Genomic DNA, 21,948 nt, shown 5'->3' with positions numbered 1-21,948 from the left:
TGCTCCCGCGGCTGACGGAACGCCCAGGAAGCGGGTCCTAAACACCAGCGCAAGACTCCACCGCCGTCTGCACGGACCCTAGCAGGGGCCGGGAAGCAGCCCTTCCCGGCCCCAGCACGCCCGCGGGGCCTCACCCGCAGTCCCCCGGAAGGCACAGGGGCAGGCTGAGGACGTGCGGTGGGCCCTGGCACAAGGCCATGGCCACAGCGCCGGGAGCACACGAATTTGCCGCGTTATGGTTCCGGAACCGGCCTGGAAACCCAGACCCCGAGACAGATTCCAACCCAAACACGGCAGCCTTGAGGCCCAGGCACAGCCACTAGGATGACACTTCCCAAACTGGGGACGAGGGGCCGGCCACTCAGGGCAGATCACTAGCACCTGCGGCGCATCCTCCCGGGTTAATCCTAACCTTTCCGAGGAAAACCCCAGAGCGCGGCGATCTGGCAGGACTGCACCCCTTCCGCAATAGCTGCGGCCCGGCCCGCCTTACCCTGCTCTGCCCGCCTTCGGCGCGCCCTGGAAGGCCGGGCGGCGGGACCCCGCCCGGACCCTGCCACTCGCGCCGCCCGCCAGAGCCTGGGCCACAGCTGCGCAGTCCCCCGCGGCCTCTCCGCTGCGCTCCCGCCCAGCGGCCTGGTAGGGGAGGCCCCGCCCCCAGAGAAGGCCCGCCCCCGGAGGCCCCGCCCACCCCGCCTCCGGCCCCGGCGCCCAGGCCTCGCCTGGCAGTCTGGAGGTCTGTGCAGCAGGTGCTCTCCTCCTGTGCCTGCCATCTGCCAAGGGCAGCGGCACCGGGAAGGTCTTTCGTCAGCGGGGTGAAGGGGACTCCACACCGATAGAGGGCCCTAGCTCATCACCTGCAACTCAGGCAACCTAACCAGCAAATAACACCAAACACCAGCACAGCCAGGACAGAACTGGCAGGCCAGCTGTCCAGCCAACGCAGCTTCCAGGAGCGACTGGACAGCCTCACAAGAAGTCCTGCAAAACCACCTGTGAACCAGCCCCTCCCACTGCACCAGCTGCTCGGGTTTCTACTGACATCTAGTGGCCAGAGAGGCAGGAATAGAGACCCCGGGCTGCACCCAGCTTTCCTGGGGCTCCAGAACCCAGGCGGTTCTGCAGGCAGCCCTACCATGGTCGGATGGGCAGCATGGCTGCTGCAGGTGGACACGCAGGACGGCAGCATGACACTGGCAGCCCACCTCCCACCAGGTGTACTGAAAGGATGCCTGTGCTTTCCTTTCTAGGAAACAGAACTAAGTCCTAGCACACCCACTGCTGCCTCAATGGGACCCTGAAGCCCGTGTTTCCACCTCAGGTTCCTCAGGTTTGTAAGGAGTGTGGCATTCGGAAACCCTCCCACTTCTCCAGACACAGAAAACACACCTGACGAAATCCAACGACTGCGTGATAAAAAGCACAACAGCACAACACAAAACCCATCCCACCAGCTAGGAAGGAGGCACCTTCCCCCATCAGACACAGGGCAGCAGCCAAAGTCCCACAGCCAAGCTCACACTCAATGGGAGATGACTGGTCACTTCCCCCAGGCCAGGAGCAAGACCAGGAAGTTCGCTCTCTCCACCACTACTGGAGACTGTAAGGAGGATCTAGCCAGAGCTGGGGGAAGCAGGTGAAGCCAAAGGCTGCAGAGAGAAAGGAAGATGTGAGGCTGAGCTGACTCACCCTGGGCCTCATGGTGGTGCTACCTAAGAAAGTCTCCCCCACCCCCACTAGGCTGGTCAGTGGTCAGCAAATGGGCAGAGGATCCGACAGGAGTATTTAAATGTGAGATAAAATGTCTCAGGTGTACCTGTTTGTGGTTTAGCTTTGTATTTAAGTAAACAAACAAAAAAAGGAAATAAATTTGAAAACGATTTGTCATCATAAAAATGAAACAATTTAAAATATTTATTGCCAGACAAGGTAAAAAAAAAAAGCCCATGAGTATTGAAGAAGACTGCGGCATATCGAAGGCTGCCCCTGCCCCAGGAACAGGGGCCCTCCCTCCACCTCCCGCCACCCGCTCCTTCATGTCCTGCTTCTTTGTGGTCTCTAGCTTCATCTGCTCATGATTTTTCTTCTTCCTTTAACCAAAACATACATCAACGTGACTCCACAGGGAGGAACCACAGAGCCAGCAGCAGGGTGGCACTTCTAACGGGAAGAGACGCCGCCCCGGCAGCCGCGCCCCACTCCTCCTGCCCCCCGACGAGACTTCCAGGCCGAGGGCTCCACTCCACTGTTACATCAGGCCAGAGCTGTCCCACCCCTCTTCCCACCGAGTGGGGATGCGGTGCAGACAGGCCAGGTTGTTACAGAAGCTGAGCCGCAGGCAAGGAACTCCCGCTGGCAAAAATCAGGATTCAGAAGCCAGCAAAGGCCACCTCTTCCTCAAGGGCTGTCACCTGACAGGAGCAGCTTCATCCTTCACAGAGATGACCCGTGGCCATCTCCCTGGCTCTTATCTGTGTCCCTAGCTATACAAAAGCAAAGTACATGGGCCAGGAGGCTTCACAGAGGCCCTCAGGGCCAGAGGCAGGATGGTTCTGCAGGAGGCCCACACAGACCCCGAGGTAGGGACATGGAGTGACCTGTTGTGCCCACAGCCCATGGTCCATCTGGAAAGCAAGGCTAACCTGCATCCCCCACCACCCAGAGATCAGCAAAGGCCTCCTGCTCATGAAACCTCTGGTTCTGAGAGTTGGTGATGGTGCTATTCCTGAACTTGTCACCAGGTAACCAGTCCCTGCAGAGCAAGTCTCAGTTACCTGTCCCCAGTGATGCTCTTAGCTGTACGTCATGTTCACAATTCTAGTATCAAACACTTTGAACACAAGTATAAACTCCTCAAAGACAACAGGTGTCCAGTTTCAGCTGAGTGCTTAGGGCTTCCGATGTGTCAAGCCAAAGAAAAGCAAGAGCTGCTGAGGCTGGGGTGCCACAGGAGGACCCTCAACAACCCAAGGGGGAGGAGGACGGTGGGAGCGGCAGGACGTGAAGAGGGCAAGGGAAGACCAGCAGGGCCACCCGCATCTCCTTCCTGGGCTAGTGGGAGGGGGACTGCAGGTGCAGCAGGGGGCCCTTTAGCAGGGACCACCATGGAGCAAGCACAGCCAAAGGGGCTGTCGACCGGGCACGCAGCAGAACTTCCTTCTGTGTCCTGGACAGGCCCTCCCCCTAGGCGACCAGCATGGTGCACCTGGTCTGGGACTGGGCCAGGACGGATGCCCAGCAGGCCACAAAGTCGGGCAGAGAAATGGGACACCAAGGGGAAGGGGCGCCGAGAGGGACGGGTCGCTGAGGGGTGGGATGTTCCAGGGGGAGGGGACACTGCTGGGAGGGGAACACCTGGAGGGGCAAGAGGTGCACCCGGGGTGGGAGCACCAGGAGCAGGCCAGGTCCCCAGGGAGGAGGAGAGGAGGCCACCTTCCCAGCCACTCCTGCGAAGCCCTGCAGCTCGGGCCAGGTCCTGCCTCCTCTGCAGCTCCTCTAGGGCCCTCGCCACCCAAGGCACAGCACCCAGAGGGCACCCCACCAGCTTGGGCACCAGGGCCCGCCCACCACAGCGCCTGAGCAGTGGGTGCACCGTGATGCAGAGAAGCTGCGGGGACCTGCCAGGGTCGCAGGTGCATCAGAGCTTCTGCTATGCAGACCACCCCGCCGGCATCAGGGCCGCTTTGCCACCGCAGCGGGCCAAGCTTGAGGGGCGACCTTCAATCCCATCTGGATAGCAAGTGGCCTGGGCGAGGGAGCGGACAGAGGCGGGGGGTTGGGGCGAGGGGGCTGCGCGTGCGCACCGAAGGCTGGGAGGCTCAGAAAAGGGCTCTCCCCGCCACGCAGATGGGCCAGGTGGCCAGCAAGCGGCAGGGCACCCGCTGCAGAGCGGGGTGCTGCCCTAGCACCTGGGCTCACCCCTCCTGGGCCCCTGGGAACCCACTCCGGCAGGACTCGCTGGGGTCCAGCACCCAGGAGGCTCAGGGCAGAGGGACCATGTCCGCAGGGAAAGGCCGTGCCGGGTGGGGACGCACCTTCGCCGTGCGTTTGGAGGATGAGGCATGGGCGGGCTGCCCTGCAGCGGGGTGACCTGCTCTGCGGGTAGGGACAGCAGGAACCTCAACCACAGGCGGGCGCGCCTTCATTGCCATGCGAGCGAGGACTGTGACAGGTACGAGATGGTCGATGCTGTCTTCTGACCCCCCACAGGAAAACTGCCTGAGAAGGACACGGGGAGCAGGCCGGCACCGCCCCGCCTCACAGGCAGGCTGTTCCAGCACTCGCGGTGCCCGTCTGAGGTAATAGCCATGCCATCTTCCTGCCCCTGCAGCAAATGGGCCGAGGCAGATCGCAGCTGGTGTTGGTGAGTGATGACCGACGAGCATGGTCCTGGGCAAGCTAGCCGTCCTCCCATAGAGAAGGCATTCCATCTGTGCTCGCGCCTGGATTTGCTGGGGCCACACCAGGCTGCACTCAAGTTACGCAGAACGCTACAGGAACCACCCCCAGAAGGATCCCAGGAAGGCAGCATACATCACACACCTGCCAAAAGCCATCCGCAGCGTCTGGGAGGAGAGCGTCTCCACTCAGTCACCGAGATTAAAAAGTATTCATACGTGGAAAATAGAAAAGGCTTTCAGGGAGAAGGAGGCTGTGGTTCCACTGAATAATGCCCCCTCGTTTGCTTGGTAAATAAATGATACATATTTCCTGATGATAAATATTTGCCAGGGCGGCTGTGTCTAGGCGGTCTCAGGTTTGGGTTAAAACGCCTTGTCAGTTGATGGCTGAGACAAGTATCAAAATATTCTGTGAATTATATTAAAAAATGTCTGAGCACAGTCTTTAGTAGTGACATCAGAGTCACCTCTGTTCAGACAGTCTTTCTAGATTAGGTCACTAATGAGTATGTGTCCTTGGAATTAAAACTTCACTTTTTTTTTCTTTCTGTGCTGGGGATGGGACCCAGGGCTCACGCATGTGAGGCAAGCCTCTACCACTGAGCTGTACCCCAGCCCCCCGGGGTTCTTCCTGCTGTGTGTCACAGGATCTAAGAGGCCCCTGAGCAAACCTGCCGAGCCTGGCCCTCCACTGTGCTCCCTGCCTCTCTTCCAGCCTCCAGCAGCCCCTCCCGGCTGCTCTCCGCAGGGACCTTGCTCCCTCCACACCCACCCACACTGCCCTCCGCACTCACTCCTCTGCCTCCCGTCCTGCGCTGCCTCCTGTGTAAGAGCCGGAGCCTCAGCCTTCCCTTGACCTCACAGCCTGCCTGGTGTCAGTTTCAGAGTTCAGGGACACCCAGCTTCTCCCATCTGGCTCACGTGGTCCCCAGCAGTGGGGTCTCCACCGAGCACCCCACCCTCCTGCCCACAGGTGGTAGACAATGCATAGGTCACCGGCTGGGCTGGGAACACATCCCTTCCTGAGCTTGTGGGGCCACCAGTTCCCATCCCTGCTATTCCAGGCTGCCCTTCCTCTTCGGACCACCACCATGAACTGTCTGGGCCGCTCCCCAGGGACTGCACAGTGAAGACAGCTGAGACAGGGGCTCGCCGCCAGCCTGGCTGCTGAGCTCTGGACGCCACCACTGCGCCCGCCTCCTGGAGCTTCCCTACCTCCGTCAACACGGGCCTTTGGGGGCTCTTCATATCCTAGCGATAGAGGTTGAAACAAAAACCCCAGAACCAAATCTTCAGCACACGCTGGAGGATAGTCACGAAAGCAGCCGCACCCAGGCCAGGCAGATTTTCCAGCAGCAGCTGCGCTCTCCAGACGGCTCTGTCTAGACCACCTCCTCCCAATGTGAGTTGGCATCCCCCAGGTTGGTACAGGCTGGGAGATGGGCTCGTCCATGAGAAGGAGCCAGGTGCTGCTAGGATCCCAGCTCCAGTCCCCACACTGCCAGACCAGTACATCTCAGGCAAGTCGGTGAGTTTGTCAGGACATCTGTGTCTTCCCCTGGGACAAACAGAGGCCATAGAGGAGCCCATTTCCTTCCAACTGGAAAATCTGCATGTTCCCAGTACTACAAAGACCCCAGCAGGCTGGGTGTGGCTCACGCAGTCTGGACAGGAGCAGAAGGCAGCTCCAGCCCAGCTTGCCACCTCCTGTCCACAAGAAGCTCGTAACAGCCCTGTCCTGTTGTCCCACTCTCTGCCTCTTCATACCAAAGTCCTCCACCTTCTCCTCTCCTTTCTCTCTGGTTTTTTTACCTTCAAAAGTATAGTGATGGACTTTTCCCGTGACAAGCCAGCAACACCAAAGCACGTACAAAAGGCCCAGGACGCCCCACCCCGCCATGAGGGGTCTGCGAGGCTGTCGACGAGCAGAGGGGCGTCGAGTGTCCCGACTGCCCTACTTGCTCCCAGCAAGGACCCTCTCCTGTGGTCATCCATGCTTTCCTGCTTGGTCTTCCTCAGCTGGCTGCAGGACATGAGCTGCACCCTCTAGATGGCCACACCCGCTCTCACCTCAGAGTAAAGGCTGCGCCCCACAACATGGCAGTCAGTACTCCTCTGTCCCCTCCTTTGCAAAGAACCCTGGGATGTGTCCCCAGTTTTGATACTGCTTGGTTTTGTGTTTGCCATTGATTCTGACATTGGAAGGGAGGGTGCTAAAGCAGAGTGTGCAGAGCTGGCCTATCCATGGCTCCTCCCAGGCTTCTCCAGGTCTGGACTGCCTGCCTCCCCACCCCTGCCTCCCTTCGAGCTCCGGGTCCTGCAGGCATTGAGCCGGGCTGACTTAGAGAAGGTACCCCGTGTGCTTGACTGCTTGCTCAGCTCCTGCAGGAGGCTGTTATGTAGAGTGTGCCTTGCGTCCTCCTCTTACGGAAATGCTTATTGGTGGACCAGCAGGATATCAGCTGTGGGTTTCCAGCTGGACACCTGCACTGACCTGCCTCTCTAGCAGCCACTGACTTCTGGCAGTAGCAGCATGGTGGGGTGTGGCCCCCCAAGGTTCCACGCATTGGCTGGAGCACAGCCCGGTGGTCTCTGGTCTTCCCACCCAGCCTCTCCTGCAGCCCTTCCTATGCCAATTCCTATATTCGAACCCCTCCTTTGAAGTATCTGGGGTGGGGTCTGCCCTGTGGGTGGACATACAATAGTATATAAACTTACCCATTTTTTTTCTGAAGTTTTCTTTGACTACTTTAAAATCCATTTTAGGAGCTTTTTGGGGGTGTTAACTCATTTGTCACATGTTACTTTTTTCTCCTTTATTTCTGATGACTTTTGCTAAACAGGAATATTAAATTTCATGTCATAAAATCTTCAAATATTTTCCTTTATGCTACCTGGATTTTCTGTTTTAATACAGAAGTTTCATTTAATGCTGAGGTAAAAAAATTATCTCCTATTTCTTCTAACACGTCTAATCATTTAATTATCTGCACTGAAATCTTTAAGTCATCTTTAGGGAGGATTGGCATGTTCGTAGATTATTTTCAAGATCCATGATGATATCCAACCATTCAAATCTGGTTTTAAGTTGCTCAATAAAATCGAGTCCATGTCAGAGCTGAGGCGAGGCAGAGTGGTGCTGAACTGCTGGGTGGCATGCTTGAGGCCCTGGGCCTGGCCCTGCAACAGGCGTGCAGGGACCCATTTCCTAGAGCACGTACATTCCCACTCAGTATCTCCCTAGACATCTTGTCGACTTGCCACATTTGTGAATGAAATAGCTTCATTTCCATGTCGAGTATTTTTAAGTGTGGATCCATATGTTCTATAGCATCACTCAGTTTGGGCCGCCATAACAGAGTAGCACAACCAGGACAACAGGATTTTGTTTTCTGGAACTGGAAAGTCCAAGACGAAGGTGCTGTCAGGTTCATTCCCGCCCAGGGCCCCCTTCGGGTTTGTAGACGGTGGCCTTCTCACCATGGCTTCACCCGCGGCGGGGAGCACCACCCCAAGTCTCTTAGCAGGCCCCAGCGCTGCTGCAGCAGGGCACCACCCTTGGAACCTCCTCTCCGCTGCTCCCCAAAGGCCCTGTCTCCAAACAGCATCCCACTGGGGTTGGGGATTCGGCATGTTCATTTGGGCTAGCCACTAACCTTCAGTCCAAAACATGTAGTCAGCTTAAAACTGCCTACCTAAGCACATGCTCGAATTAGCTGTAAAAGTTCTTCGGTTGAGTTTCTTAAGGTCACATAATCATGTCATCTGAATAAAAAGAGACCGTGCCTCCTCCCTCCCAGTAGTTAGCTTCCTGTGTTACTTCCTTCACTAGGAGCTAGGAAACTTCCAAGGGAAAGGGGAGGTGGGTCCACACCGCCCTCCTGACCTAAGGGCCATGGTCTGAAGAGCTCGACAGACAAGGCGTCTTACCTGTCTGAACGCTGTCTGGCCTCGCCCACTCGAGGCGAACTAAGGGGAATCTGTTTCCCCCACAGGATATGGAGGAGGGTCAGGTTCAGGGGCTCCCAGCAGCCTCCGTCATCACCCTCAGGATGTCGGCAGACAACTGCAGGCTCTGGGGTCAGCCTGGCCATGATGTGCCCAGGGAAGAGACAGTCTTCCTCAGAGAAACCTCTCCCAGGAGCACAAGCACTCCCCTCCCGCTGAGTCTGCACGAGGAGCCCATGGATGTAGGTTGATCCCTGCCAAGGGAGTGGGACTGACGCACGGCCGTAGCCGTCAGCCATAGCAGGGATCTTAAGCGTCCCCAGAGGCCCTGTGGTAAAAGCTTGGTGCCCAGCGAGGTGCTGTTGGAAGGTGGCGAAAGCATGGAGAGGTGGGCCTCGTGGGAGGCCTTCCAGTCGCTGGAAGAAGGCATGCCCTTGAAGGGTCCCTGAGACCCCAGCCCCTTCTCTTCCTCTTTCACCCAGCCATGGTGTCTTGGCTCCACCATGCCTCACACGGTGATGTGCCCACAGCCCAAAGCAGTGGGACCAACGGGTCATGGATGGAACCTTCCAAAACCATGAGCCAAAATAAGGGTTTTCTCATTATACAACGAGTGACAGAAAACTAACAGTCTGTCCGACTGGCATTTGGGGTGGGACAGGGACACCGCAGGACACTTAGCATGCCCGGCTTTGACACAGGAGCCCCCAAAATGGTTCTGATACCGGCTGGTCCGATGCCCTGGGTCTCTACCTTCTGGGGCCGGGCTTTCCTGCCTTTCCTGAAGCAAGTGGCCTCACTGAGGCAGGGGTCCCAGGAACCACATGGACTCTGTGTAGACAGAGGACCCCAACAGGGCGGCAGCTCCTGCTCCTGGGCCACAAGGTTCTGCCTGCCCTCTCTTCCCCAGAGTCGGGCACCACAGCGTGGGAAGCAGCGTGGATGTCCACCCATCACGCTCGGAGTGTCCAAACAGCAGGCAGAGCTCCCTGGACCTGCCAGTGGTCCATCTTCTCTGTGGTCACTGGCCTGTTCACCCTCTTGATCGTTTGTGTTTTGGTCATTTATATTTTGGTACAAAGTCACCCACTGTCATCATCTTTTGTGTGTGTGGTGCTAGGGAGGAACCCAGGGCCCCCCACAGGCTAGGTGAGCTCCACCATTGAGCCGAATGCGGCCCTGTCTTTACATCTTCAAGTTCATCTTCTTCTCAGTCCCTGAGTTTGTCCAGCAGCCTGGCATTCCCTCATGTGACCACCTGTTTTCACTCTGTGGAGCCACTACTCGCCACCGACCCAGCCCCTTCTTACTTTCTTTCCGATACTAAATCTCCAAATGTGTGGGGACAGCAGTGTGCCCAGCTGGCAGAATGCAGTCCTGGCCTTCCCTGCAGTCACATAGCTGTGTGACCACATTCTGAGGGACTCCTGGGGGTGTTTTCTCTCTCTCTCTCTCTTTTTTTTTTTTTTTTTTTTTTTTGTGGTACTAGGGACTGAACCAACCAAGGGCACTTTACCACTGAGCACATCCCCAACCCTAAAGAGCCTGGACAGGTCTCAACTTGGGATCCTCCTGCCTCAGCCTCCTGAAACATTGGTATTAGGCTATGGTCACTGCATCTAGCTTTGCTTATCTTGATAATTCTTCCCTTTCCCTGGCTCCAGAGCCAGGTGGAGTTGTGTCTGGGCATGAGGCCTCTGCAGAGTGATCTAGGGGACACAAGAAAGCAACTGATCCCTACCTGAGCCCCTGGATCCAACCCCATGTAGACAGAGGCAAATCCTCACTGACAAAATCTTTCTTCTCCAAGAAATGTATCAACTTTATCCCAAATAATCTGCTATTTTGCTATTAGTGATATCCACTTTCAATCTTTAGCCATTTACTTCTCCTTTATTTTGATTTGGTTAATTTATTGTGTATGATTGTGTACACAGACACCCCCCCCCACACACACACACACACAAAACACTTAAGGTTACAGAATTTCCATTGGCCATATTCTACAAATTTTATATAACATTCACTTCCTAGTTCCACTTAAAATAGTCTGCAATTTCTGTTTTCAGTTCCCTTTAACTCAAGCCTTATTGAAAAACATCTCATTTCCAAATAGTTATACTTTATTTTGTACTTTTTCCTTGTGAATTTCCAGACAAGCACTCTAAAAAAACAAGCTTGCAACCGCGCTGTTATCAAAGGAATACATGTACGGTCTGCTTGATGAAGCAAATAGTTCTACAAGGCCTGCTTAGCCAAACAGCAGCCCCCACGGCTCCTGCCCAGGGCTGACCTCTTGTTAACTTTTGAACAGATGGTCCGGTGATTAATCCCACAACTCCACCCACCTTACTTCTCCTCCTACTCTTGGAACTTCTGTTTTGTTTTCACTACTGAGCTACCCCCCAGCTCTGGAGTTCTTGTCTAAGGTAGGTGTCACCTACTGATACAGCCCAGATAGGGAAGCCGAAGCCGCCATCCCATCTGCTCCTAAGGGAATCATGTTATAATTGTCCAGGTGTCAATACCCAGTGTTTATGTTAAGAGGAGGAGGGGGCCAGGAGTTTCGGAGTGGCTGGCAGGGGCCTGATGAGATGGGTATCGCTGAGGGGGACACTGCAGATGGCCCCGCAGGTCAAGGAGCTTTGCTTACAGGATTTAGAACAGGGCCAGGTGTGTTTATTGGGGGAGGAGGCATAGAGATTGGGCCCCTGCTGGGTGAGGGGCCAGGGGAGGAGGTCAGCACTAGAGGCTGGGACTTCGGAGGAATTGAACATAGAGGCCTGCAGTCACTACCTGTGCCCTGGTCGTCCTGCCTACAAAGGGCGTGTTCCCAGGAGAACAGCCCACAGGGAACCTGGAGACTGATGAAAGGGCCCGAGGGAGGCACTGCTGGGACAGCCCTGCAGGGAGCGCAGGTTCTGGCACAGTCCAGTGCTGCAAGCTGAGGTCCCGCGGGCAAGACGGTTCTGTGTGTTCTGAAACAGGTCAGCGCTGGAGGCAGGCTCCGGAAGCGAGCGCTCTGAAGGGCTGCTGGGGGCAGTCGTGGAGGCACCGGGACCGCTGCGCCCGGCGGGGAAGGCGGCCGGCTTTGTTCAGGGCCCGCCATCTAAAGCCCCACTGCAGACGTTGTCGGGGCAGTCCTCGAGGTTCCCGTTGCCGGGGTGACGGAGAAGGCCCTGCAGTCCCCGCAGTCCCCGCAGTCCTCGCAGTCCCCGCCGTCTGCGTAGCGAACTTATCCCAACTTTTGCGCAAGCTGCAAGAACCGCCGCCGCGGCGCCTGCGCACTGCGCTCGGCGCGCGGGTCGCGGTCGCCAAGGGTTACCGGATTCCCCGAGCGCGGGGCGGGGCTGCGGCCTGGAGCCCGCCTCTCTTGCGCTGTGGTTGGTAGCAGTTGCTGTCCGTCGGAGCTGTCGTCACCGCCTATTGGTCAGCGGCAAGTTTCGAGGCGGAGCCCGCACCCCGCCCAGCCGCGCCGCGCGGCCCCGCCCGCGAGGAGAGGACAGCAGAGGACCCTCGCAGGCGGTCCAGGACCAGTGACTGAGGGCGGCCTTCCCTGGCACCCGAGGGACTTGCCGCTCGCAGCCTCACGGGGCCAGCTTCCAGGTGGGCTGCGATGATCCTCGAGGAGAGGCCAGATGGCCAGGGCGCCGGAGAGGACAGCACCCAGCTGCAGGCGACCGGCAGCGTCCGCAAGGTGGGGCGCCAGTGAGGGCTGCAGGCCCCCGGCCTCCTGCCCTGCTCTTGGAGGCTCGGTCGGGCGCACGGCCTTCCAGGCAACCGGGCTTTACTGCTAGGGAAACTGAGTCCCCGAGCGAACCAGAGCCTGCACCCCTCCTCCTCTGGGGTCCTCGCCAGTCCCTGTTGGGGATCCCAGAGGGGGACAGGAGGAGGCTTCCAGGAATCGGTGGGACCGGAGGTCCGGAACATCATTTCCCTGAAGTCAGGGACCACTTCTTTGGCACGTGTTGGCTCAGGTCAGTGACAGTTCCCGCTCAAGCCCATTTTGTTTCTGGCGCCTGTAGAGCCTCCTTTCCTGGCTTTACTTTCTGCGCCCACTCCGGAACTGAGTGTCCATTTGCTGTAGCTTGAAGGGAGCAGGCAGCCGAAGCCTGCTGGACTGCAGGCAGGGCAGTGTGCCCTCTCCTGATTTCCTGAACCTCTGCCCCCTCTGAAGTCCCTAAGGCAGGTGTGACTGTGCCTGGGTTTCCAGGAGCTCTAGGGAAGTGGGGTCAGGGATGAACCATCCTGCCTGTGTCTTGCTCTGCAGCCTGAGCATGGGCATTCCCTGGGGGGACAGTGAGGGGCAGCCCCAGTGTTCATGTGGGCTGTAGGCACCATGCTCTGCATCAAGGGCTTTCAGTCAGGATCTGCTAAGCAGAGTGGCTCTTGTTGCTAGTCCCCACCATTTTCCATGGTGCTTTGCCCTCTGTCCTCACCAGCATCAGACAACACATTGTTGCTTGCTGATTCTATTAAGCTTTTGTGTGTCTGGGTCTCAGGTCTCCTAGGGGAGGAGGGAAGGGAGGCCTCAGCCAGGACTTAAGCTGCAGGGAATTGGCCAGGTGATGCTGACCGTCTAGACCCCTGAGGAGCTCTCTCTCTCTCTCTCTCTTTGCCCACCCCAGCATGCCAGATGCCACAGCACCTAGCAGGCACTGGAGAGTGAAGTGACCTGTCTCCTGTCCTCTGTGAACTCTCCCTGGCAGGGTAGCCATACCTGCAGGTGGCCTTTGGAGGGAGCACATGTTGCTTTGTGTGGAAGGAATGTCTGGGAGGTTGCACAAACAAGATGTGCCAGAGGGCCTAGTAGACTTCTCAGGCTGTGGGTTGTGGGCTGTGGCCAGGCCCTGTCTTTGCTCTCTCTTGGCTGCCACCCCAGAAAATGCCTGTCACCCCTCTGGAGAGCCAGTCACCTGGAGGCTGACTGGAGGGCTGCGGGGTCTGCGGCACCCAGACCTGAGTGCCAGCATCCTCCAGGGGAGGACCGCAGGCAGGCGCCGACTGGCTGAATGGGGAAGCGCCACTTGGCTGAGTCCCATGGTTTCCTGGGAAGCCAAGGGGCTGAGGGATCAGAGCAGGGCACTGGGAGAGGTGGGAGAGGACTAGGGACTGGGGACAGAGAGCAACAGAGCAGCTGGGCAGGGAGGGCTGTGCCTCTCGTCGGGTCTCTAGTGCACCCGACTGGTTAGTTCAAGACTGCCGCTCTCCTTCCTGGATGGGCACCAGCACCCTCTGGGTGCTTGTTACATACATGGGTTCCAGGGCCCAGCCCAGTTAGGTTAAGCCCTAAGAGTGGGGCATGTGGGATGGCACCCAGGTGAACACCGAAGGAGCAGTGTCCTGAGGACATGTGCCCGCACTGCAGCTGGATGCATGCCACTGTGCTCCAGGTGCCCCATTTGGGGGCAGAGGTGGCAGGTCTGGTGGGTGCTGAGCGGCCCATCCTCTGTTTAGGTGAGACCTCAGGAGGGGAGGGTGGGGCCCCCAGCGGTGGAGGAGCGTTCACAGGCTGGGTGCTCAGGGAGGAGGAGGCTTATTGTCAGGGATGGGGTTTCCTCCCAGGGAGCCGGCCCAGCTGGGGGCCCCTGGGAGAGGGCGTAGGGTCACTCTGCTGTTCTGCTGTTCCCAGGCCTGTGCCAGGCCAAGAATCTCCTCCCTTTTGCTAGTCCCAGGGTCAGCCCACACTAGCCACTGCTCACACCAGACCCTTGGTTTCTTGGGTGGAGTGGGGGTTGTCTGTGTTCTCCAGGCCTGCCCCTGCTTGGTGCACCCGTTTGGGGATATCAAAGACCACTAGAGGCTCACTCTGTCCTGGAGAGAGCCAGGAATAGTCGCCGTGGGGATCATGGCACAATGGAGGGTTAGGTGGCCTTTGTTTCCACAGGATGAGGGCTGTTCCCCTCCCCACTAGGCACATCCCTCAGCTCAGTGTGGAAAACTGGGTGTGGGGGCCACCAGCTTCCTGAGTCCACTCAGCCCTGAGGTCCAGCTCTGGCCTGCTTGTCTCCCTTCTCCCCACACAGGTTAGAAGACTGGCTTGGCCTTCTGGAGGGGACACTAAGGGTAGAGAGGCCAAGGCAAGACCCAGCACCTGGACTGGTGCCTTCAGGACCCAGAGTGGCCTGGCTGCAATGTCCCTCCAGAAGGGGGGTCAGGGGCTATCATGCAGATGAGGTTCACCCTGCTGAGCTGAGGCCCACTGCCCAGCTCCTAGAGCCTACTGGAACCTTGCAGTGGGACACTTGGAAGAAGGGGTGTGTACCTTCAGCAGTGGCCTACCTCCTCCTGACTCCGCCCCTTAGCAAGGAGACTGCCAGGACCTGTCCTCCCCTGCACAGCAGGCAAGGGCTGCTGTGAAGACTCACAGGACCTGGACAGCAACCACTGGGGCAGTGGTTGCCCACTGTCTCCAGGAGGGAAGCCCCTGTCTGCTCTGCCTCTCCCCATCTGCAGTGCTGGTGGCCCAGGTCCCCAGAGGGAGGTGCTTCAGCTGCTGCTTTTCCAACCTGGTTTGTCAGGGGTGAGTCGCCTCTCACTGGTCACCCAAGGACCACTTGGGAGCCTCCTGTCTTCAAGCCCCAGCCCAGGTGCCCCTCTGCGGGAAGTCTTTGCTGATTGGCCCCTCTTGAGGAGCTGGCTCTGGAGGAGGGGATCTGGGGCCGAAGCCATGGTGGCCACATGCAGGGAGCCTCCTCCATGCCAAGGGGATGAGCAAGGACCCTGGGAGGTCCGAGCCTCCTAGAGTGACAGTAAGTCACACCTCTTCGAATGTGTGGCCGGCATCAGCACTGCACAACATAAAGCCCCTCCTGTCTGTGCTGTCCAGATGGCCCTGCAAGGCTCTGTGGCCTCCTCCCTGTTGTGTTAGGGCATCAATTGCCACCTGTGGGGATGCCGCCCAGGAAAGGACTCTGACCTCAGGCTGCACCTCGCTCCTGTATGCCCACTCCCTGGCAGTGCTGGGAAGCCTGCCAAAGAGGAATGTCAGGAGTAACCCAGGCCACTTCCCTCATGTCACTCAGGAGGAACCTGCATTCCCCGGGGACTGGCAAAGAGACACTGGGACCCAACATCTTGCTGCCCATCTCACGGTTTGGTGCAGTGACCGCCCACACAGTGCAGGCCCACAGCCTGTGGCTGTAGTGTCCATGGCTGCCTGGTGCCTATGGCCACATTGCCCTGCAGGCCCTGTGGGCAGAGCCCTGGAGCCAAGCTCCACCATGTCCCCAGGCTTCACAGACTGGGCCTCTTGTTAAAGTCACTCACAGCTGGGCCTTTGTTGTGGGCCCACTGGAAAGGTGGGCTGCGCTCCCTGTGTGGATGGGCCAGAGGTCCCCAAGGAGTGAGAAGAGGGGTCCAATGAGGGCATTAGGGAGGGCTTCCTGGTAGGGCTTTGCACCCTGCCTTGAAAGGTGGGCCATGGGGACATGGGCACAACTCTATGGACACAAGAGGCCCAGGGGTTGATCCCCAGCACTGGAAAAAAAAAAAAAAAACAAAAACACATAACCTGTGTTTTGAGAGCCAGGTGCAGTGGTAGCACCTGTAGTCTCTGCTGAGGTGGGAAGACCACTGGAGCCCAGGAATTCAGGACCAGTGGGCAACATAGGGAGACGCCATCTATAAAGGAAAAGGTGGGTCATCGGGGACCTGGCGTGAGGGGCGACTGCAGGGAAGCCACCTGATGTGTGGCCCGTCTAGCTGGGTCTGGCATCCGTGAAGCCTTGCGAGTAGATCCCAGTGCTGGCTGGATACTCATTTCAGCGCCAGGTCCGGCTCTCCTCTGTGACACTGCTCAGGTTGTAGCCCCTGTGACTGCTCCCTCCCCTGAGCACTGGCCAAGTTCCCCCGAACCTGACAAGCCAGCCTGGGGGGCTCTGTGGGGCTAGGCATGACCCGACACCCCTGCAGGGCTCTGACCCCTTGGCACAGACTCAGCATGGCTGGCTGCAGAGCCACAGGGCCTGGATAAACCAGCAGATCAGCAAGGAGCTGCGGATGCGGACAGGTGCTGAGAATCTCTACAGGTGAGCACCTGCCGCTGCCATCCCTTGGGGGTGCTGAGGGCCCCTGCTGGACCATGGGGCGAGGGTGGGGGCCTAGCAAGTTGGCCTGTAGTCAGCCCCGAAGAGAGACTCGTGAGCAGAGGCCTTGTCTCAGGTCTCCCGTGGGTCCCAACAGCCCGGCGCTGCGCTTCGCTGCTCAGCTCACACCCCCAGACACAGCAGGACTGCCCCCACCCGTACCCAGATGCTGACAGCCCCAACTTCCCCTGGCCTCCCCCAGAGCCACCAGCAACAACCAGGTCAGAGAGACTGCCGCCCTGGAGCTGAGCCGCGTCAACTCCAACCTGCAGCTGCTGAAGGAGGAGCTGGAGGGGCTTGGCCGTGGCCCAGATGTGCACAGGCCTGCGGGGTGCGGCATGCGGCCTGGCCACACGTGCTCCCGTCGGGGGAGGACGGGGCGTGGGGCCCAAGAGTGGACTCCAGGTGCTGCAGGCAGCAGGTCCCAGCCGATGCTTCTGGTTCTAGTGAAGGTGTCACTGTCCCCATGATCCCCCTGGGCCTGAAGGAGACCAAGGAGTTGGACTGGGCCACACCCCTGAAGGTAAGCACTGGCTACAACTTCTGAGTGACAGCCCGGCCCTGGTCCAGCGGTCTCATAGCAAAATGAGGAAACCGAGGACCAGAGGGAGTTGGGCTGACTCGGGGCCACCAGGGACCCGGTACCCTACGCTGGGCAGGCCTCCTGCTGAGCTAGGACCCTGCCCTAGCATGAGTGTGATGGGGCCTGTCATCCTGCTGGGAGCCCAGGGTAAACTGCAGGGGCCTGGGGCTCTCCTGTGGTTGGCTCCCTGTCAGGATGGACCCACCCAACTGGATCCTGTGCTGTGAAAGCCACAGCTCCCCAGGGCTTGGGGAGGGTTCAGACCCCACAACAGGGCTGTGTCCCATATGCCACGCCTGGCATGGCCCCAGGAAAAATGAGTTGGCCTTGTGCCTCAGTGTCTGAGTCTCCAAGTGACAGATGGCACCTGCCTCTCGGTATAGCCATGGGATTAATAAGGGAATTTGTGTAAAACCAGCACCAGCGAGAATCCACCTCTTCCCTGCTGTGTGGGAGCCCCAGGCAGACACTGCAAGCCCACCCAAGCTCGCCAGACCCTCAGCCTCAGCCTTCTGCTGAGGGGCTCCAGGGCCCTGACCCATGTGGAGCTGCTCTGTGCTGGGCCTTCCCCTCCTGAGGGGAGGCCAACACCTGTCCCTTTGTCAGGAGCTGATTTCAGGGCACTTTGGAGAGGACAGCGCCTCCTACGAGGCGGAGATCAGGGAGCTGCAGGACCTGCGGCAGGTGGGTGACCCTGCTGTGCTGAGACAGGTGGGGACACTGAAGCACAGCAGTGGAGGTCAGGGTAGCCTCGCGCAGCAGGAGGCCCCCTTGTGGGAGAAGGGCCCGGCCCACAGATGGCCACAGCGGGACTCTTCCTGTCCCTCCTCAGAGCCCTGCCTGTCCTCGGGACTCGGGTTGCCTGGCCTGGTGCCCATGGTCCCCTGGGACAGCATGTGCGCCACAGGCTGATGCCCAGGGGATTTCCAGGGTAGCGCAGTGGGGTGGGGACTGGGCAGTGGGCCCCACCAGCTCCTGCCCTGCAGGCCATGCGGACCCCCAGCCGAGACGAGGCGGGCCTGAGGCTGCTGGCAGCCTACTACAACCAGCTCTGCTTCCTGGAAGGACGCTTCTTCAGCCCTGCCGGGAGCCTCGGGCTGGTCTTCCACTGGTAGGGGCCTGGGAGAGTGGGGAACCCTGGGGAGGCAGGCCTGGCTGCCAAGGGGACTGCATCCAGCCGACCCCTCTGCAGGTATGACTCGCTCGCGGGGGTCCCAGCACAGCAGAGGACGCTGGCCTTTGAGAAGGGCAGTGTGCTCTTCAACATCGGCGCGCTCCACACGCAGATCGGGGCTTGCCAGGACCGCGCCTGTGCCGAGGGCGCCAGCCGTGCCGCTCAGGCCTTCCAGCTGGCTGCTGGTGAGGGCAGCCCAGACCCTGCAGAAGGCCCGCCTCCCCTCCTTCCTGGCCCTTCCTGGGGGCCTGTCCCGTGAGTACCCACTGCCCACAGGGACCTTCAGCCTCCTGAGGGAGAACTTCTCCCAGGCACCGAGCCCAGACATGAGCACCGCCTCTCTCTCCACGCTGGAACAACTCATGGCTGCCCAGGCCCAGGAGTGTGTCTTTGAAGGCCTTTCACTGCCAGCCCTGGCCGCCCCCCACGACTGTGTGGCTCAGCTTCACCTGGCTCAGGAGGCCGCCCAGGTGAGGCCAGGGAGCCAGCCCTGCCCAGGACCCTCAACAACCTGGCCCTCCATGGGTAGGAGGCCTGGGTCAGCCCTGGAGAGTGAGGAATAGACATGACAGGGACAAGAGGTCGGGGCGGCCGGGTCAAGCGAGCACAGCAGGGGTGGGGTGCCCCCGCCTCTTGCTTTGTGTGTCAATCCCCAAAGCCAACTGCTGTCCTGGTTCATGGGCTGCTGAGTCCCTGCCTCAGGGGACAGCATGATCAGGGCAGGAACGGGGGGCCCTGAGCTCCCAGTGCGGAGAGGCAGGAGGCACAGCTGCCGCATGGAGCCCCGCGAGCTGTCTCCAGCCCCGTGGCCTGTCAGGGAGGGCAGACAGTTCCAAGGTGCCAAATCTGCTGGCAGGTGGCAGCTGACTACAGGCTTGTGCACCAGGCCATGGCCCAGCCGCCCGTCCAGGACTACATGCCTGCCTCCTGGACCACCCTGGTGCATGTCAAGGCGGAACACTTCCACGCCCTGGCCCACTACCACGCGGCCATGGCCCTCTGCAGTGGCGCCTGTGAGTGCCCACGCATGTGCCTGTGTGCCTCCCCGAGGCGCTTGCTGGAACTCATGGCCTCTCTGACCCCCAGTGGCGGCTGAAGGAGCGGTCCCCCCACATGAGCAGGTCTTCCAGCCCCCCACCCCTGGCGAGCCCCGCGGCCCCACGCTGCCCCAGCAGCCCGAGGAGCGCAGGGAGCTTGGTGAGGCACAAAGGGCTCTGGTGCTCAGGCCCTGGGCCAGCTGCCACAGGGCGCTCCACCCCCACATGCCCCAGCCCCGTCCCCTGGTGGGCGACCCTGGGAAGTGGGGCCACCCTGGGCAGGTGGGGGTGCCCTAGGGGAAGCTCTTCCCCAGCCCTGAGTTTGCACCTGGCAGACCCCACGTCCTGCCCTCTACACCCTGGGGACAGGGCAGGGTTGGCCTCCCAGCGTGTGGCACTGCTGTGCTGTGTGCAGCCAAGGCCCACCTGAAGCGGGCCATTCTGGGCCAGGAGGGGGCCCTGCAGCTGCATGCTCTGTGTGGCGCTCTGCGCAAGGTGGACCTGCTGCAGCCTGTGGTGGCCCAGGCACTGAGGCGCTCACTGGCCAAGTACTCGGAGCTGGAGCGGGAGGATGATTTCTTCGAGGCCGCCGAGGCCCCAGACATCCAGCGTGAGCAACCTGGGCCCGTCCAGATGGGTGTGCCCCACCCGGGCAGAGCTGCAGTCCTGGCCAGAGAAGATGGCCCAGCCCTGCAGTGGCCATCAAAGATGCAGTCCCCAAGGCCACATGCCGGGACTCAATGAGGGCGGGAACTCCAGCTGGCCCAAGGAGGCTCCTGGACCAAGACCACTGCCCTGTCCCTACTGACTCCTGCCCAGGGGGAGCCCACAGTCAGAAAGACACAACTGGGACCTCAGGGAGGGAGTCCTGGAGCAGGTGGAGGCGCGTGTTCAGGGGCCTGCGGCAGCTCCACCCTCCAGCTGCCAGGAGGGCCCACAGGCACATGGGGTCACCCACTCCCATGGGGTTGAGCCAAGTCCCACTGGTGCAACCAGGGGTCTGTGGGCCCCTGAGCCTTGGGCATAGCTCTGCTTCTCCATTTCCTCCCGCCCCTACCAGCTAAGACCCACCAGAAGCTGGAGGTCAAGACACCCAGACTATCCTCAGTGAAGGTGGCTGACATCTTTTACCGTCTGGTGAGCACAACTGACCCCCTTCCTCCCAGAACAGCAGGCTTGGGCGTGAGGCTCTGCCCTGTGTGTCCACTGGCAAGAGCCCCAGTGGTTCCTTGGGGGTGGCCCAGCCCTGCCCCTCCTACTGGTACCTCCTTGGTTCCTGTCTTGAGATGTGCAGGCGCTTGCCAGGCCAGGCCCTCGGACTGCAGCCAGCCAGGCCTCTGACCCCTGCCTCCTCCAGGGTCCCCTCTCCGTGTTCTCAGCCAAGAATCGGTGGCAGCTGGTGGGGCCCATCCACCTGACCCGAGGAGAGGGCGGCTTCGGCTTCACGCTTCGGGGAGACTCACCTGTCCTTATTGCTGCTGTTGTTCCCGGGGGGCAGGCTGCGGTAAGGGCCCCGCTGGCCTTTGAAGCTGACTCCGGACGCGGCCAAAGCCGCTGCGGCTGCCTCACTGGCCTGCGTCCCCACAGGCAGCTGGCCTCCAGCAGGGTGACTACATCGTGTCCCTGGACGGGCAGCCCTGCAAGTGGTGGAGGCACGCAGAGGTGGTGGCGAGGCTGAGGGAGGCGGGCGAGGCAGGTGTGAGCCTGCAGGTGGCGTCTCTGCTGCCCAGATGGGAGCCTCGCAGCACGGTGAGCCCAGGGTCCTGGGGGTAGCCCCAACCTCCTTGTCCCACCTGGGCCTGGACCTTTCCTGGGTGCTCAAGAGGCCTCAGAAAGAGGAGTGGTGGGCAGGTGGCCCTCCCTGGGGTGGCCTGGGGCATGGCCACCTGTGCTGCTGCCCACCTCAGCTTCCAGCTGGGCTCATCCCAGAGGTTATGTCCACCTGTCCACCTAGTATGACCAACCCAGGACTGAGTGACAACAGCAAATGGAACAGAACCCCTGGACATGCCCCCAGCATGCCTGCCTCCTCCCCAGCTAGCCAGACAGGGTAGGTGGTGACTGACCACATCTCTGTCCTGCCTGCAGGGGGACCACCAACCAGCTCTGCTGGGCCCAGGGAGGCTTCTGAGGAGCCAGAGAGAGTGTGGTTTCGAGATGCCCGCACCCACACGTGCCAGTCACCGGCCCCTCCTTGTCTGGAGCCGCAAGGCCAAGCAGGGCAAGACCCGGGGCCACTGCCCACCCTGTACTGGTGGGGACTGTGGCACCTGTCCCTGAGCCAGGCGTGCCCCCTGCACCCTCCAATACCCAGCGTGTCTGAGGACTGGAAGTTGACCCAGCCATCCCATTTCTCGCCCTTGGGGACCTTCGGGCTGTGCCTGTCCTGCTCAGTGCCAGAGCTACCTATTAAAGACTCTGGTCAGCCAGATCTGCGCCCAGTGCTGGGACCACAGCCACCTCACCAAGGGGAAGCACCCCAGTGCTCGCACCAGCACCTCCCTGAGGAGGGCACGGGGTGGGACCAGCGTCTCCCTGATGAGGTGCCCTCCGCGCTGGGTTGGGGCTTTGCTCTGCAGCAGTTCCCCTGGCCCCGCACCATCCTGTCCACCCTGCTGATGCCCTGGCTGCAGCCTCACCTCCAGCTGCCCTGGGCACTGAACCTCAGGGCCCAGCCCTGCAAAGGTCAAGTAGTTCTGCTTCGGGAACATTGGACCGT

General features: G+C 59.9%; 1 protein-coding gene across 11 annotated transcripts; it reads left to right on the top strand.

The window, feature by feature from the left end:
• Positions 1–10,695: 10,695 nt before the first annotated feature.
• Positions 10,696–21,654, top strand: Rhpn1 (rhophilin Rho GTPase binding protein 1). Of its 11 annotated transcripts, XM_047516202.1 has the most exons (17): positions 10,704–10,777; positions 11,336–12,325; positions 12,977–14,871; positions 16,263–16,378; positions 16,638–16,766; positions 16,883–16,958; positions 17,625–17,702; positions 18,005–18,129; positions 18,211–18,377; positions 18,469–18,662; positions 19,049–19,205; positions 19,279–19,389; positions 19,645–19,839; positions 20,290–20,366; positions 20,587–20,733; positions 20,817–20,978; positions 21,318–21,654. In XM_047516202.1, exons 4-17 carry the CDS (start codon positions 16,350–16,352, stop codon positions 21,507–21,509), a joined length of 1,839 nt encoding a protein of 612 aa, XP_047372158.1. In that variant the 5' UTR covers positions 10,704–10,777; positions 11,336–12,325; positions 12,977–14,871; positions 16,263–16,349; the 3' UTR covers positions 21,510–21,654. The 11 variants fall into 11 exon arrangements, 10 of the variants coding, with proteins under 10 accessions (XP_047372109.1, XP_047372187.1, XP_047372101.1 ...); XR_007103865.1 differs by lacking the exon at positions 12,977–14,871 and having other exon boundaries at positions 10,696–10,777; positions 11,336–12,045; positions 20,821–20,978; positions 21,318–21,457; XM_047516153.1 differs by lacking the exon at positions 12,977–14,871 and having other exon boundaries at positions 10,699–10,777; positions 11,336–12,045; positions 19,079–19,205.
• Positions 21,655–21,948: the final 294 nt, after the last annotated feature.

Source organism: Sciurus carolinensis, chromosome 1 (genome assembly GCF_902686445.1).
Source record: "Sciurus carolinensis chromosome 1, mSciCar1.2, whole genome shotgun sequence".
NCBI classification, from domain to species: Eukaryota; Metazoa; Chordata; class Mammalia; order Rodentia; family Sciuridae; genus Sciurus; species Sciurus carolinensis.
Note: the sequence above shows the minus strand (reverse complement) of the source record. Positions and strands in the feature narration are given on the sequence as shown.

What these genes read in the sequence shown, in the direction of transcription:
- Rhpn1 (XM_047516145.1), top strand. Translation starts at nt 11,965, where the DNA reads ATGATCCTCGAGGAGAGGCCAGATGGCCAGGGCGCCGGAGAGGACAGC. An exon ending in ACTGGGCCACACCCCTGAAG is followed by an intron (nt 16,959 to 17,624) that starts GTAAGCACTGGC and finishes TCCCTTTGTCAG; the next exon opens with GAGCTGATTTCAGGGCACTT. An exon ending in AGCTGCAGGACCTGCGGCAG is followed by an intron (nt 17,703 to 18,004) that starts GTGGGTGACCCT and finishes CCTGCCCTGCAG; the next exon opens with GCCATGCGGACCCCCAGCCG.